The sequence below is a fragment of the Prionailurus viverrinus genome, chromosome A3, assembly GCF_022837055.1.
Source record: "Prionailurus viverrinus isolate Anna chromosome A3, UM_Priviv_1.0, whole genome shotgun sequence".
NCBI classification, from domain to species: Eukaryota; Metazoa; Chordata; class Mammalia; order Carnivora; family Felidae; genus Prionailurus; species Prionailurus viverrinus.
The window spans coordinates 30,494,302-30,507,617 of NC_062563.1; the positions used below are offsets into that span (position 1 = coordinate 30,494,302).

The following is a 13,316-nucleotide window of genomic DNA, read 5'->3' on the forward strand; positions in this document are numbered from 1 at the left end:
TCTGTCTCTCTCTGTCCCAAAAAAATAAATAAACGTTGAAAAAAAAAATTAAAAAAAAAAAGAATATATAAAAGTGAAGATATAATTTATATATATCAAATTCACCCATTTGAGTGTACGATTCTGTGAGTTTTGACAAACATACAGTGTGTAACCACCATCACAATCAGGTATAGAACATTTTCATTCTGCCCTTGATGGATTATTTGAGGTGATTTCAAATGGTACCGGCAATATACCCAGGAGTGGAAATGCCGGGTCATAGTGTGTTTGCTCAGCTTTAGCGTTTTGTACCAGCAGAGTGAGAATTCTGCTGCCCCGTATGCTCATCACAATTGGTAAATTTTAATTTCTCTCTCTTAACCAGAAAACGTGACCGTTGTACATAGCAAAGAGCTCTGTTAAGTGCTGGACTTACACGTTGCGGTGTGGCAGCAGCAAGGCTCAAGCATTATAAGCCCAGCCTGTTTTCTGACTCTCCTACATTGAAATATTGGTCTTAATTTCTTCCTCAAGTCAGATTCTCTAAAAAAGTTAAAGTGACTCCTCAGAGTCAGTTGGCTGTACGTCATTGGCTTGAGCCCATCCATTGACGACAGCTTACAGCCATCTAGAAAACTTGGGATTTCTAAAAAGTCTTCATATCTGGAATCGAACACGTAGGTGCCCACTTTCCAGAGGCAATGAAACTGTTAGTACAGAAAGGAGGGATGTTTAGACAAGGAGGTCCACGGTCTCATGGAATCTGGAAACAATCAGGAGAGGGAAGTTGAGTAATGACGGGGAAGTTGCTGTTCTGCAGCCAGGAAAGCCATGCCTTGAGAGAACGCTGGAGGAAGTGGACTTGTTCACAGCCGATTGTTCAAAGGAGACAGTTGGTTACGGGACAGAAGGTAAGAAGCATTCCTGCCCAGCCCACACAGGAATTGGTGTGGGTGCCAGCCGTGTGCCGCTAGGCAGCCTCCGCCCCACCCAGCTGCACCAGCACACGCCCCTGGGAGGGCTGCCAGGCTCTGAGTCAGCGGGGCCTGAGGCAGCCGGAGGGGAGGAAGCCTCACGTGGCCGGGTCCCAGCCGCCTCGTGGGGCCTTCTGGCTGTCAGCCCTGCAGGAAGCGCGGCTGTTTGAAAGGACGAATCACACATGGCCTCCTCCTCCTGGAGCCCAGCCAAGACTATTTCCATGGGGCCTGGGGCTCCTTGAGGGTGGGATGGAGCTCCCAGGGTTGGGTTGTAGAAGGTATGCAGGGCTGGAGTTGGAGGAGCCTTATGGTCTTCTGAAATGTGGAGCAGGGGCTGAGTCAGCCCCTGGGGCCACTGTGGGGGGACAGGGAGGAAGGGGGACACACAAGGTGGGGGGAGGGGCAGGCTGAAATCTACGGACATGCACATCTCCCTTAGCACGTAACCTCAGGAAAGTTACTTGAGTTCACTGTGCCTTAATTTCCTCATCTGTAAAATGGGGATTGTAAATGCCCCCCTTCAAAGGATTGCGGGTTGGATCAAATGAGTTAGTGTATGTAAAGCACTCAGAACAGAACCTGTCTACAGTGAGTGCCATACAAGAGTTGGCTATGGCTGTTACTACTTAGGGCCAGTGTGAGGATTAAAGAACAGACAGGTAAAAAGGATGAGCCTGAAAACAATTAGAAGAAAGGGGTCCAGGCTGAGGGTTTTGTCCCTTTTCTACACATGGGCAAGCCCCTGGGTTGTAGGAGAAAAGCCCAGATGCTGTATGTAGGCTGGTGGTCTACTGCACCAGTCCAGGTAGCAGTTAGGAAGCTGTGGAAGGGGATGTGGTGGAGACAGAGGAGGAAGCCATCTGTGTGGCTGGTGGAAAGCTGCCCGCACAGGGCAATGCCATCTCTGAGATGACCCAGGGAGGTGGAGGGGGATGGAAGAACAAGCCTGGCCTGAATTTGGTCCCCTTTATTCTACAGCAGCCTTATCCACTTAATCTCAGCCCGCCTGGATTCTCAAAAAAGCAGATCCCTTCTTCTGCTTAGTTTGCTATTCTACTCTTTGAGAAATGGCTAGACATCCTTATCAGGGAGTCATTCAGAAAATCCACTGCCTGGGGCTGGCAGATTCTACCCAATGGCCCTCCCCACATCCAGAAGTAGGTGGTGGCTCAACTAGTCTGGCCTGAGGACTCAGGGTCTGTAAAGACCTTCAATATGGGTTCCCAGCTGTCAAAAACTAATGGGGCTGTCCCCAGGGAGTGAGTTCTCTGTCCCTGGAGATGTGTAAGCAGGACCTGGGGGTTGGTTCTAATATCTGGGAGAAGCAGCAGAGCTTCCCAAGCCAGGCTGCCCACCGGTGATCAGGACACTGCTACGGCTTGGGTAGGTGCGGAACGGAAACTGCTTTCCAAGTTGAATCAGTATCAGTCACCGAGCATACATCACAGTGTTAGGCACCAAAGGGCATTGGAAAAGGCAGGCACCAGGCTGCCTGCCACCATGGGGTAGGCCTCACCCGGACATGGGTAGGGAGCAGTGGAGGATGGGAGTGTGGGGAAGGGGCCCAATGTAAGAGGGTACAGGCAACCCCCCACCCTAGTTCACAGGACCACTGAGAAGACCACTGGGGACTGGCGTGATAGGCACCTCTGCACACAGCCAGAGGGAGGGGAGGGGGAATGATAGGAAGGTGTGATCCTGAGCCACTTCTAGACAGGTGGGCCAGGCCCTAAATCCAGCCACCTTCCTCATTCAATCTCCTCTAGTTTTTGTGTAGTGCTTTATTTTACTTTCCTTCCTTCTCTCTTCAGTTTCTCTCTCTTACACACACACACACACACACACACACACACACTCTCCATATCCCACAAACCCACATCTGCACCTATTGTATGCCTGGCCCAGCTGCAACCTGTAGGGTAACCACTATGAAAGGCTCACACACATGAACATGCAACGCATGTTGCTTCCACCGCACTCAGACTGTTTCATTCTGTCGTGAGGACCGGTCTTATGATTCCAGGAGGCACTGGAAGGTCAGCCTGTCCGTCCCTCTGCCTCCCATCAGACCAGAACACCCCATTTGCTTTCCAGTGCTGACCAACACCTCTCTGACACCTTCTCCTATCTTGCCTCTGTATTAAGGGTTGTCAACATGCATTGATTTACTGAGTGCCTACTATATGCCAGGCAACACCCTGACCACTTCACGTTGCCTCAATTAGGCATGAATTAGACTCTATGTAACGGCAACCCCACACAGCTGTTTAACAAAATAAATGTGTGTGCTCCTCACTCAGCAAGAAGGCTCTGCAGCATCTTGGGGGACCCAGGTTCCTTCCTGCCTCACTGTCCTCAGCTCATGGCTTTAGACCTGGAAATCACAGGCTGGCTGAAGGCTGCAAAGAGTCAGGAATGGCACCTGAGTCTGCTCTGCTACTTGTCAAGACACTACCTCCATCTGGGTCCTCCAAAGCCCTGCATAGTAGTGGCTCAGGCTAGATTTTCACTGCTGTCTCCTTCACATACCTCGCGAGGCCAGCCCCTCAGTGGCCTGGGACTTGGGAGTGGACTCACTGCCTAAGGAATGGACAGAGGGACGCCTGGGTGGCTCAGTCGGTTGAGTGTCCGACTCTTGATTTCAGCTCAGGTCAGGATCCCAGGGTCGTGGGATTGAGCCCCACATGGGGCTCCATGCTGAGTGTGTGGAGCCTGCTTAGGATTCTCTTTCTCCCTCTGCCCCTCTCCCCCATTTGGGCTTTCTAAAAAGAAAAAAATAAATAAATTTAAAAATAATTTTTTAAAAAAGGAACAGACAGAGGCTGGAATACTGTATTCCAGATGCCAGGTGGCCCCAAGCAACCACAGCCCTTGGCCAGGTCTCTGCTGTAATCAGCTGGCAGACATGGGTCCTGGCTGAGCGTGATAGGGACCAGCAACCAGGAACTGAGCCAACATGACCCCAGTCTTGTGACTGAGTTCTCACACGGTCTCTGGGCCTGCCCCTCCATCTATAAATATATGTTGTACATATGTTCAAAATGCCCCTATGCCCTAGTCAGACCCTGCCCATCTCCTGTAGCCTTCCTTCAATGCCGCCCTGCCCAGGTCCTGTAGCCATTGCATGCCTTGCCCTTGGAGGGTCCTGGCTCCAGGGTCCCCACCTTGGCTGCCCGGCTCTTCATTTCTTCAGTCAGCAAGGAGTGTGTTCTTGTCGGCTCCAGGCCTACTTTGTGCATGGCCCTGGGGAGGGAACATGTGTGCCATGGCCTGTGTATACCCCATGGGAGACATCACCACCACAGGCAGACCCTCAGCAATGGGTGCAAAGACAGCAGCTGAACACTAAAGGGCAGTCCAGGCAAGAAAGTTTCCCCTAGGTTTTGGTCTGAGCACATTTTGAAGGGGAAAAAAGGGGGGAGGAAAGGGCATTCCAGGCTGAGGGAACAGCCAGTGTGGAAGCTCTGAGGAACAGAACACTGGGAGGCTTGAGTGGTTCACTTGCTAATAAGGCAAAAGTGTGCATGCATGTGTGGGGATGCCCAGGGTAGGCAGTGAGGCTCAGGATAGACCTTGCCGGGCCCCAAACACCTCTGGGTTGAGTCTCTAATTGGGGCTGGAGGCAGATGGCCTGCCAGGCCCCTTTTAGGTTGAAAGAATAAATCTCTTCACTATACCTTTGACAGCCTCCCTCAAAGAGGGGTCAACTTGTTAGAGGTGGAAGTACCAAAGGAAAAACTGGTCAGCCTACTAAACCCTTCATTGGGGTCCAACGAAGTGACTCACTTGCCAGGAACACACAGCTTGTAACAGGGGTGGGCTAGGGGGATGGGGGGGGGGGCAGGGATAAATTTGAATCATTCTACTCGAAGCCGAACCCTGGCCTTAACCCACCTCAGGAACCCACAACCCTAAACCCTCCCCGAAGAAATGCCTAAATATGCATCTTTGTCCTGAAGTCACAATTTCCAAAAGTAAAGCCCAGGAACCTACATTTTAATAGGCACCCCACTGACTCCCACGCATAATGGCCAGTTTGAGAACAAGCCCCGCACCTTTAGGCTCCACGAGCCTCAGAAGGCTCGCAGGGACCTCGGGGTCCGAACCCCTCCTGCTCGCAACTACGCGGCCGCCCGGGCTTTTCCGGAAGGTTCACATGCCGGGTCGCTGCGCCCTCTCGCGGTCGACGGGGGCTGTGGCCTAGGGCTCAGCTGGTCCAGGGGCTCCGAGTAGGAACACCCATACCCTGTCTGGCAATAACGGGCATGGGCCTTGCTGGGAGCTCGAAGCAAGGGGTCTTTGATCGGAGGGCGAAAGCTGCCCTCGCCGGGGGCCCCGGTGTCAGAACACCTCCCCTCCTCACTCCCGGAGCAGCACTCCGGGCGCGCGGGCCCCGCCCACCTTGCGCGCGTCACCTCGTGCGCGCTCTCGCGACCGGCGTGCGCAAGCGCCCAGGGGCTTCGCAGCCGCCATTACTTTCCCACTGCCGGGTCCTGCGGCCTGTTAGCAGAAGTCCGCAGGCAGGGAAGGAAGGGTGAGTACGACGCCTGGAGGACAGCAGCCCCGGGGCTCAGGAACAGCACACTCAGGGCGGGGTCCCTGGCTTAGGTCTTGTCTGACTGGAGCAAGAAACTACAACCCCCCAAATGCCCTGCGCCACAGGGTTGCGCGAGGCAGTGACGTGAGAGTTTTTGTTACTACCATTTGTGGGCAGGGGGGACGCGGTGGCGGAGGCTGATGACGCGCTCTTCTTGCCGCTGGAGGGTCACCGGAGGTCAGCGCCAGGTCAGCTGGCTCCCGCTCTCATAGCGCCTTCGCGAACCTTCCTGCTTGACCAGTCTAAACTGACGATCTATTTACCCTTAATCACAGATAACAGATATTTGTTTACTGTGTACCCGCTGCCTTTCCATCCCTGGCTGGCCACTGACCCAGCCAGACACTCTTATTATTAGTATCATTACTTAGTAGTCTTTATTTTTAAGTAATCTGAAACTTACAGAAAATTTCAAGAGTTTCTTATAAAGAGCTATCTCATACCCTTTGATGATTAAGTTAGCTGCAGATACGATGCCATTTTAGCTCAATGTTTAGAGGTATGTCAGTGTGTATTTTCTAAAAACGAGAACATTCTCCCACATTCAAAATTAGGTAACATTGGTCAAGACTATTATCTAGAATGTTTCCAGTTGCCCTACTAGTGCTGTACGTTGAAACTACCCTTTTCTTGGCTGGGGATCCCCCACACACATCCCACACACAGGCAGCGTTCAGCTGGCCTTGTCTCTTTAGTCTCTTTCAGTCTGGAGCAGTGCTCCCCAGCTTCTGTTGACTCTCATGACACTTTTTGAAGATTCCTGGCCATTTGTTTTGTAGTTTTGTAGGTTTGGGGTTGTCTGAGATTTCTTCACTTGACCTTAGCCAAAAGGCAGAGAAGCAATTGAGATTTCTTCACCATTGACTTTGTTGTGAGCAGAAGTGCTGCTGACCAGACACCATTATGGCGAGGTGGGGAGTGTATCTTGGGTGGCTGAGGAGCACCATTGGCCAGCCACAGCAGCCTCTGGACATGCTGCCTTGTGGCTGCCCTGTGACTTTAACACCCATCTCACTGAGGTCTCTGGCTTCCCTGTAGTGCCTGCCCTGGAGCTATGGTCCACGCCTTCCTCATCCACAACTTGCGGGCTCCGCAGGCCCAGGACACGGGCCTTTGCCGAGTGCTCTACTCCTGCGTCTTTGGTGCCGAGAATTCACCTGATGACCCACGGCCACATGGTGCTGAGAGGGACAGGCTCCTTCGAAAGGAGCAGATTTTGGCTGTGGCCAGGTAACACATGGGCCTTCACTGAACACATGCCTGATAATGATAGGTTTTCTGCGGGGCACAGAGAATCAGACTAAGAAGCAGAGACAGAGTTTTAGAGTAGTGTTTCCATGAGCTGTCCACAGTTGTTCACAAGCGTTATGTGAAAAGGGGTTAAAGAAATAATAACAGTACGGTCATCATTGTTAACTATTATAGTTAGCATTTATTGAGCCTGTACATATGTGCTAAGAGTTTATGTTCTGAGCATTTTATGTATATGGACTCATTAATCCTTGTAACCATCTATTGAGATAGATAGTTATTATCCCTACCTTGCAGGTGAATAAACTGAGGTACAGAGACTTTAAGGAACTTAACCTGCCCAAGGTTATGTAACTAGAACATGGCAGAGCTGGGATTTCAGTGTAGGCAGGCAGATCCTGGAACATGCTTTGCAGTGCAGGACTTCTCAGGGCCATTAGTATGCCTGTAGGTTTTATGAATCCCTAAGGAGGAGTGAGAATGTCATACATGGGAATGCTGAGCCCAGAGCCTCCTGAAAGCCACTGAAAGAGCAGTGTGTGGGAAATACTGTTCCAGATGTAGTGGCTGGCCTTGGACCTTCCCATCCCAGACCCAGATGGAGCCAGCCAGTGCCAGAATCTCTTGACCTCTCTGCCTTTTGTGTCCGGGGATTAGCATTCTCGAATGGGCAGCCCTGTGTTAGCCTCTTGCCATCCCCTTGTTCCTCTGGGCCTCCACCCCCCTCCTGTAGCACAGAAAATTAAATGCCTTTAAAACGAGCCTGTGCATGGCCCAAATTAGAAAGTGATTCAGGAGGGATCAGAGAGTGATTTCAAAAACCTGAATGGCCAAGTGGACAGTCTTCTCTTTTTTATTTGGAAAGGGTTGCAGGATGGTGGTGGAGAGGTTGGACAGGCCAGTTGCATTTCTTCATTTCTCATGGCTTGTGTTTCTTTATGTTAAGGAAGCCTCTGTGAAGCTAGTGGTGGCAGGATCTTTTTCCCCTGGTGCCCTTTCCTGGCTCAAAGAGCTGTGTTCAAAACCTGCCTTCTCTTGAACACATGGAGTGAAATGGTTCAGGGCCTGGAGATGGGAGCCTGGATTCCTGTCATGGCTCATGCTTCCTGCTCTGTGGTCCTGGGCAGGTCACTTAGTCTCTCTGGGGCTAAGTTTCTACATCTGAGATATGGAGTTAATAGCACCTCTCAGTTTTAGGGGTGGTCATGAGGATGACAGAAATCAGTGACCCACCCACTCTTCCCAGGCAGGTGGAATCCATGTGCCAGCTTCAGCAGCAGGCATCTGGCCGGACCTCCATGGACCTGCAGCTTCAGTCCTCAGATGAGCCAGTGCCCCTGCATGAGGCCCCACATGGGGCCTTCCGCCTGGCAGCAGGGGACCCTTTCCAGGAGCCTCGGACAGTGGTGTGGCTGGGTGTGCTCTCATTAGGCTTCGCCCTGGTGCTGGATGCCCATGAGAACCTGCTGCTGGCTGAGAGCACACTCCGGCTGCTGGCACGCCTCCTTCTGGATCACCTCCGGCTGCTTACCCCCAGCACCAACCTCTTGCTTAGGGCTGATCGCATCGAGGGCATCCTTGCCCGCTTCCTGCCCCATGGTCAACTGCTCTTCCTCAATGACCAGTTTGTCCAGGGTCTGGAGAAGGAACTCAGTGCTTCCTGGCCCCGCTGACCCCTCACTGGGAAGGGGCTTCCTGAGGGGCAGGGAAGGAGGACAGGGATGGATGGACACACAGCCAGGTGAATCTTGGCATTGGCCTCCTTCCCAGCCTGCTCCCAGCTCTGCTGTGCTACCACATCCAGGACAAGTGGACGGGACAAGCTGGCAGAAAAGAGGGCTGGGCAAAGGGTGGTGAGGAGGAATCCTGGAACATCCTGTGCCTGGAGCTGCCATGTGACTCATTTAGACTGCATAGTGGACCAGTCTCACCTGTCCTTGACCCCAGTTTCTCCCATCCCCGGCAGCCAGCCCCCAAAACAGTCCACCAGTTGCTAGTGTTGGAGCATGAGGAGTGGAACTCAGCCCACTTTCTCCTTCCAAACCCATAGTCCTCACAGTGCAAAAGGAACCTGAGACTCCCAGGGTGGGGGAGCTGGTTGCTGTATTTGCACTCACTTAGGCAACATTACCAACAAGGATTTTGTCAGTGAGGACCTGCTCAGTGTCCAGCCCCACCACAGTTCACAAATGTGTCTGTCGTTCATTCAGCAGGGGAATTCTGTAGCTCTCTTTGGGCCCATCCCTTGCCCACCAGGCAACTTCAAGATGATGCTAGGTTTCCTTTGTCTTCAGGGAGAGAAGATACCATCAGATGGGTGCAAGAAGTCTAGCCAGGATGAAGTTGTCTTTCTTGTTTTGAATTAAAAGCACTGATTGTGTGATTTCATTCTTTGTTTCTGTAAGTTTGGATAATGTATATTTGCTCTTATGAGTACGTGTCTCTTTGGCACTGAGCTGGGTATCTGAGCTTTCATGATCAAAGATGCCCCCAAGAAGCATCTTGGGAGGTCTCCAGCTCTTGTGCCCCATATCACCCCTGTAGCCTTATGGGCCTCCTTTGGGTGGTAGTACTTGTTTTCTGTACCAAAATGTGGCAGGTTGGTGTGGATCTCTGAGAAGCAGAGCCTGAGACGAGGATTAGAGGATTAGTTACAAGTCGCTTACATGGGAGGTGATTCCAGGAAGTACTGGAAGGGAAGGCAGCCCATACAGGTACATTATCTAGGGTGGGTTGGGAGCTTAGTGCCTTTGGGGGCCTGTAACACAACAGTCACTTTTGAGTGACCTTGCTTCAAGGGTGAGGGACTAAGAATGTTTGCCATTCTCTTCAGTCAGTGGTTTTGAGTTGGTCTTAAGACAAATTACCTGGCTCTTTCTGCCCCCAGAAAAAGGCATTGTGGTGCTGGGCCTGGCTGCATGATGGTCAAACCCAAAAGGATATGGGTGCGGCACCAAACTCCTGTTATGAGTCTTTAACCAGCAGCTCCTTGTGGTGGCTTAAAATGATTCAATTGGGGGCGCCGTCTGTTAAGCACCTGACACTTGGTTTCAACTTAGGTCATTATCTCATGGTTCGTGAGCCCCAAGTCGGCCTTCTTGGGATTCTCTCTCTCCCACTCTGTCCCTCCCCTATTTGTGTGTGCATGCATGCACTCTCTATCTCAAATAAGTAAACGTTAAAAAAAAAAAAACTGGAAAAAAAATTTCCTTATTCTTTATTGTCAGTACCACACTGTCTTGATTACTGTTGCTTTAGATAGTAGTAAGTCTTCAAGGCAGATAGTGTCAGTCCTCCAGCTTTGTTCTTCAATAATGAGTTGGCTAGGGGTACCTGGATGGCTCAGTCAGTTAAGCATCCTGACTTCAGCTCAAGTCGTGATCTCATAGTTCATAAATTTGAGCCCTACATCTGACTCTGCTGTCAGTGCTGAGCCCACTTTGGATCCTCAGTCTCGCTCTCTCTGCCCATCCTATGCTCTCTCTCAAAAATAAATAATAAAAAAATAAAAGTATTTAAAAAAATAAAGAGTTGGCTAATCTCAGTCTTTTGCCTTTCCATATAAACTTTAGAATTAGTTTTTCAAATCCACAAAATGACTTGTTGGGAATTTAATTGGGATTGCACTGAATATGTAGATCAAATAGATCACATTGGGAAGAACTGACATTTTGACAATATCGAGTCTTCCCATCCACAAACAGGGAATATGCACTTACTTTGTTCTCCTTTTATTTCTTTCATCAGAGTTTTATGGTTTTCCTCATAACAAATCTTGTACATATTTTGTTAGACTTGTACCTAAGTTTCATTTTGGGGATGTTAATGGTACCTGTGTAAATGGCAATATATTTTTAATTTCAAATTCCATTTGTTCATTGTTGGTATAGAGGAGAGGGAATGACTTTTGAACATTAACTTATATCCTGCAACCTTGCTGTGATCATTTGTTAGTTCCAACAGGTTTTTCTTCTTTTTTTTTTTTTAAGTTTATTTATTTATTTTGGCAGGGTGGGGGTGGGGGTGCAGAGAGAGAGAGGGAGAGAGAGAATCCCAAGCAGGCTTCACACTGTCAGCAAGGAGCCTAGCCCAGCTCAGGGCTCAATCTCACTAACTGTGAGATTGTGACCTGAGCTGAAACCAACTGTTGGAGGCTTAATTGACTGAGCCACCCAGGCGCCATTCCCCCACCCCAACAGTTTTTTCTTTCTGATTCTTTCAGATTTTCTACAGAGGCAATCATGTCATCTGTGTACAGGTGTAGTTTTATTTCTTCCTTCCACATATATAGCTTTTATTTCCTTATCTTACTGAATGAATTGCACTTCCAATACAGTGTTGAAAAGCAGTGGTGAGATGGGACATCCTTGTTCTTGATATCAGTGGGGAAGCTTCTAGTTTCTTGCCATTGACTATGATGTTGGCTATAGATTTTTGTAGATATTCTGTGTTAAGTTGAGGAAGCTCCTCTCTATTCCTAGTTTGCTGGGAGTTTTTTTTTTTTTTTAATCATGAATGGATGTTAGATTTTGTCAAATGCTTTTTCTGTGTCTGTTTTTATGACCATATGACTTCTTCTTTAGTCTGATGGATTGATTACATTAACTAATTTTCAAATGTTGAACCAGCCTTGCATACCTGGGATAAATCCCACTTGGTCATGTTGTATAATTCTTTTTATACATTGTTGGGTTCTATTTGCTAATATTTTACCTCTATGTTCATGAGCAATATTGGCCTGTAGTTCTCTTATAATATCTTTGTCTGATTTTGGTATTGGGGTAATATTGCCTCATAGAATGAGTTAGGAAGTGTTCCCCCTCCTTCCGTTTTCTGGAAGAGATTTGAGAGAATTGGTATATTTTCTTTCTTAAATGTTTGGTAGAATTACCAGTGAACCCATCTGGGCCAGCCTTGAATTTTTTAATTAAATTTTATTTTCCAAATAGGTAACATGGTTTAGAAGTCAGAATGATAAAAAAATTTTCACTGAAAAACTTGCTCCCACCTCTGTCCCATCCATTCTGTTCCCCCCACTATCCCAAAGGGTAATAGCTTTCTATATTTTCTACATATCTATCTCTCTTATACAAATACAAGCAAATACGAACTTGGGTTCTTATTCCACTTCCTGCCTGCATTGTTTTCTTACACTATAGGCCAGCTTGATATAGGGTTCTGCACTTGCTTGTTTCACTTAACAGTGTTGCCTGGATATCTTTTCATAGCAGTACATGGGATTCTTATTCTTTTTTTAAGTTGGTTTATTTATTGAGAGAAATAGAAAGAGGGGGAGGGGCAAAGAGAGAGAGAGGGAGAGAGAATCCCAAGCAGGCTGTGTACTGATGCGAGGCTCGATCTCACAGTGAGACCATGACCTAAGCCAAAATCAATAGTTGGACATTAACCAACTGAGCCATCCAGGTGCCCCTTATTCTTTTTATTCTTTACTCATTATATGAGTATATTATAGTTCATTTAACAGATCTAAGAATTACTGTGAAATATCTCACATTTATAAAATGGTGGTTAGAATCATAATCTGAGTACCCATCATTAAAGTTGCAAAAGCATTAACTCATTAATTTCTGCCATTTTTATTAAGTCCTTCCTTCTGTTTTCATTTCCCTCTGTTATCTATAACTCTTTAAGGGTGCTTAATTCTTTTGTTTTCAGGTTTAAAAAAAAATTGGTATTTGTGTTTTAAGTTAAGAATTTTCCTCTGACAACTGTTTAAGCTATATCCCGTAGGTGCTGACATGTGGTGTTTTCTCTAATGATATTTTCTGGAAAACCAGCAGTGTAATTTCTTTCCTCTTTGATTCCCTATTTTTAAAAAAAAAATTTTTTTTAACGTTTATTTATTTTTGAGACAGAGAGAGACAGAGCATGAACAGGGGAGGGGCAGAGAGAGAGGGAGACACAGAATCCGAAACAGGCTCCAGGCTCTGAGCTGTCAGCACAGAGCCCGACGCGGGGCTCAAACTCACGGACCGTGAGATCATGACCTGAGCCGAAGTTGGACGCTTAACCCACCAAGCCACCCAGGCGCCCCTGATTCCCTATTTTTACATGACCATGTAAGAACAATATTCCTGAGTTCTTGTATGTTCAAAAAAATAACAATAATTTGGAACCTGTATACTTACCTTTTTGGTCTGGGTGCCCCAAAGATTCTTTATTTTCCAGTAATATTACTAGAATATATTTTGTAGTGTAAACATGGTGTGTTTTTTGTTCAAATGTAGATTTAAATTCTTACTTCAGAAACATTTCCCTGAATTATATCTTTTTTTTTTTTTAAGGTTTTTTTTTAAGTAATCTCTGCACCCAACATGGGGCAGGAACTCACAGTCCTGAGATCAAGAGTTGCATGCTGCACCGACTGAGCCAGCCAGGAGTCCCTGAGTTATATCTTTAATAGTTATTGTATTTCATTGGTTTTGTTTTCTTCAGGGATTCCAGTGAAGCACTAGTTGGCTCTCCTTTTCCTGTTATCCATGGCTATG

The 13,316-nt window shown here is 48.1% G+C and overlaps 1 protein-coding gene across 3 annotated transcripts; it reads left to right on the top strand.

The window, feature by feature from the left end:
* The first annotated feature begins 604 nt into the window (after positions 1-604).
* AP5S1 (adaptor related protein complex 5 subunit sigma 1) lies at positions 605-10,205 on the top strand. Of its 3 annotated transcripts, none has more exons than XM_047852529.1 (3): positions 605-893; positions 6,595-6,786; positions 8,054-10,205. In XM_047852529.1, the coding sequence occupies exons 2-3, from the start codon at positions 6,611-6,613 to the stop codon at positions 8,478-8,480; spliced, it is 603 nt and encodes a 200-aa protein (XP_047708485.1). In that variant the 5' UTR covers positions 605-893; positions 6,595-6,610; the 3' UTR covers positions 8,481-10,205. The 3 variants fall into 3 exon arrangements, with proteins under 3 accessions (XP_047708485.1, XP_047708484.1, XP_047708486.1); XM_047852528.1 differs by lacking the exon at positions 605-893 and adding an exon at positions 5,367-5,493; XM_047852530.1 differs by lacking the exon at positions 605-893 and adding an exon at positions 5,546-5,744.
* The last annotated feature ends 3,111 nt before the right edge of the window (positions 10,206-13,316 follow it).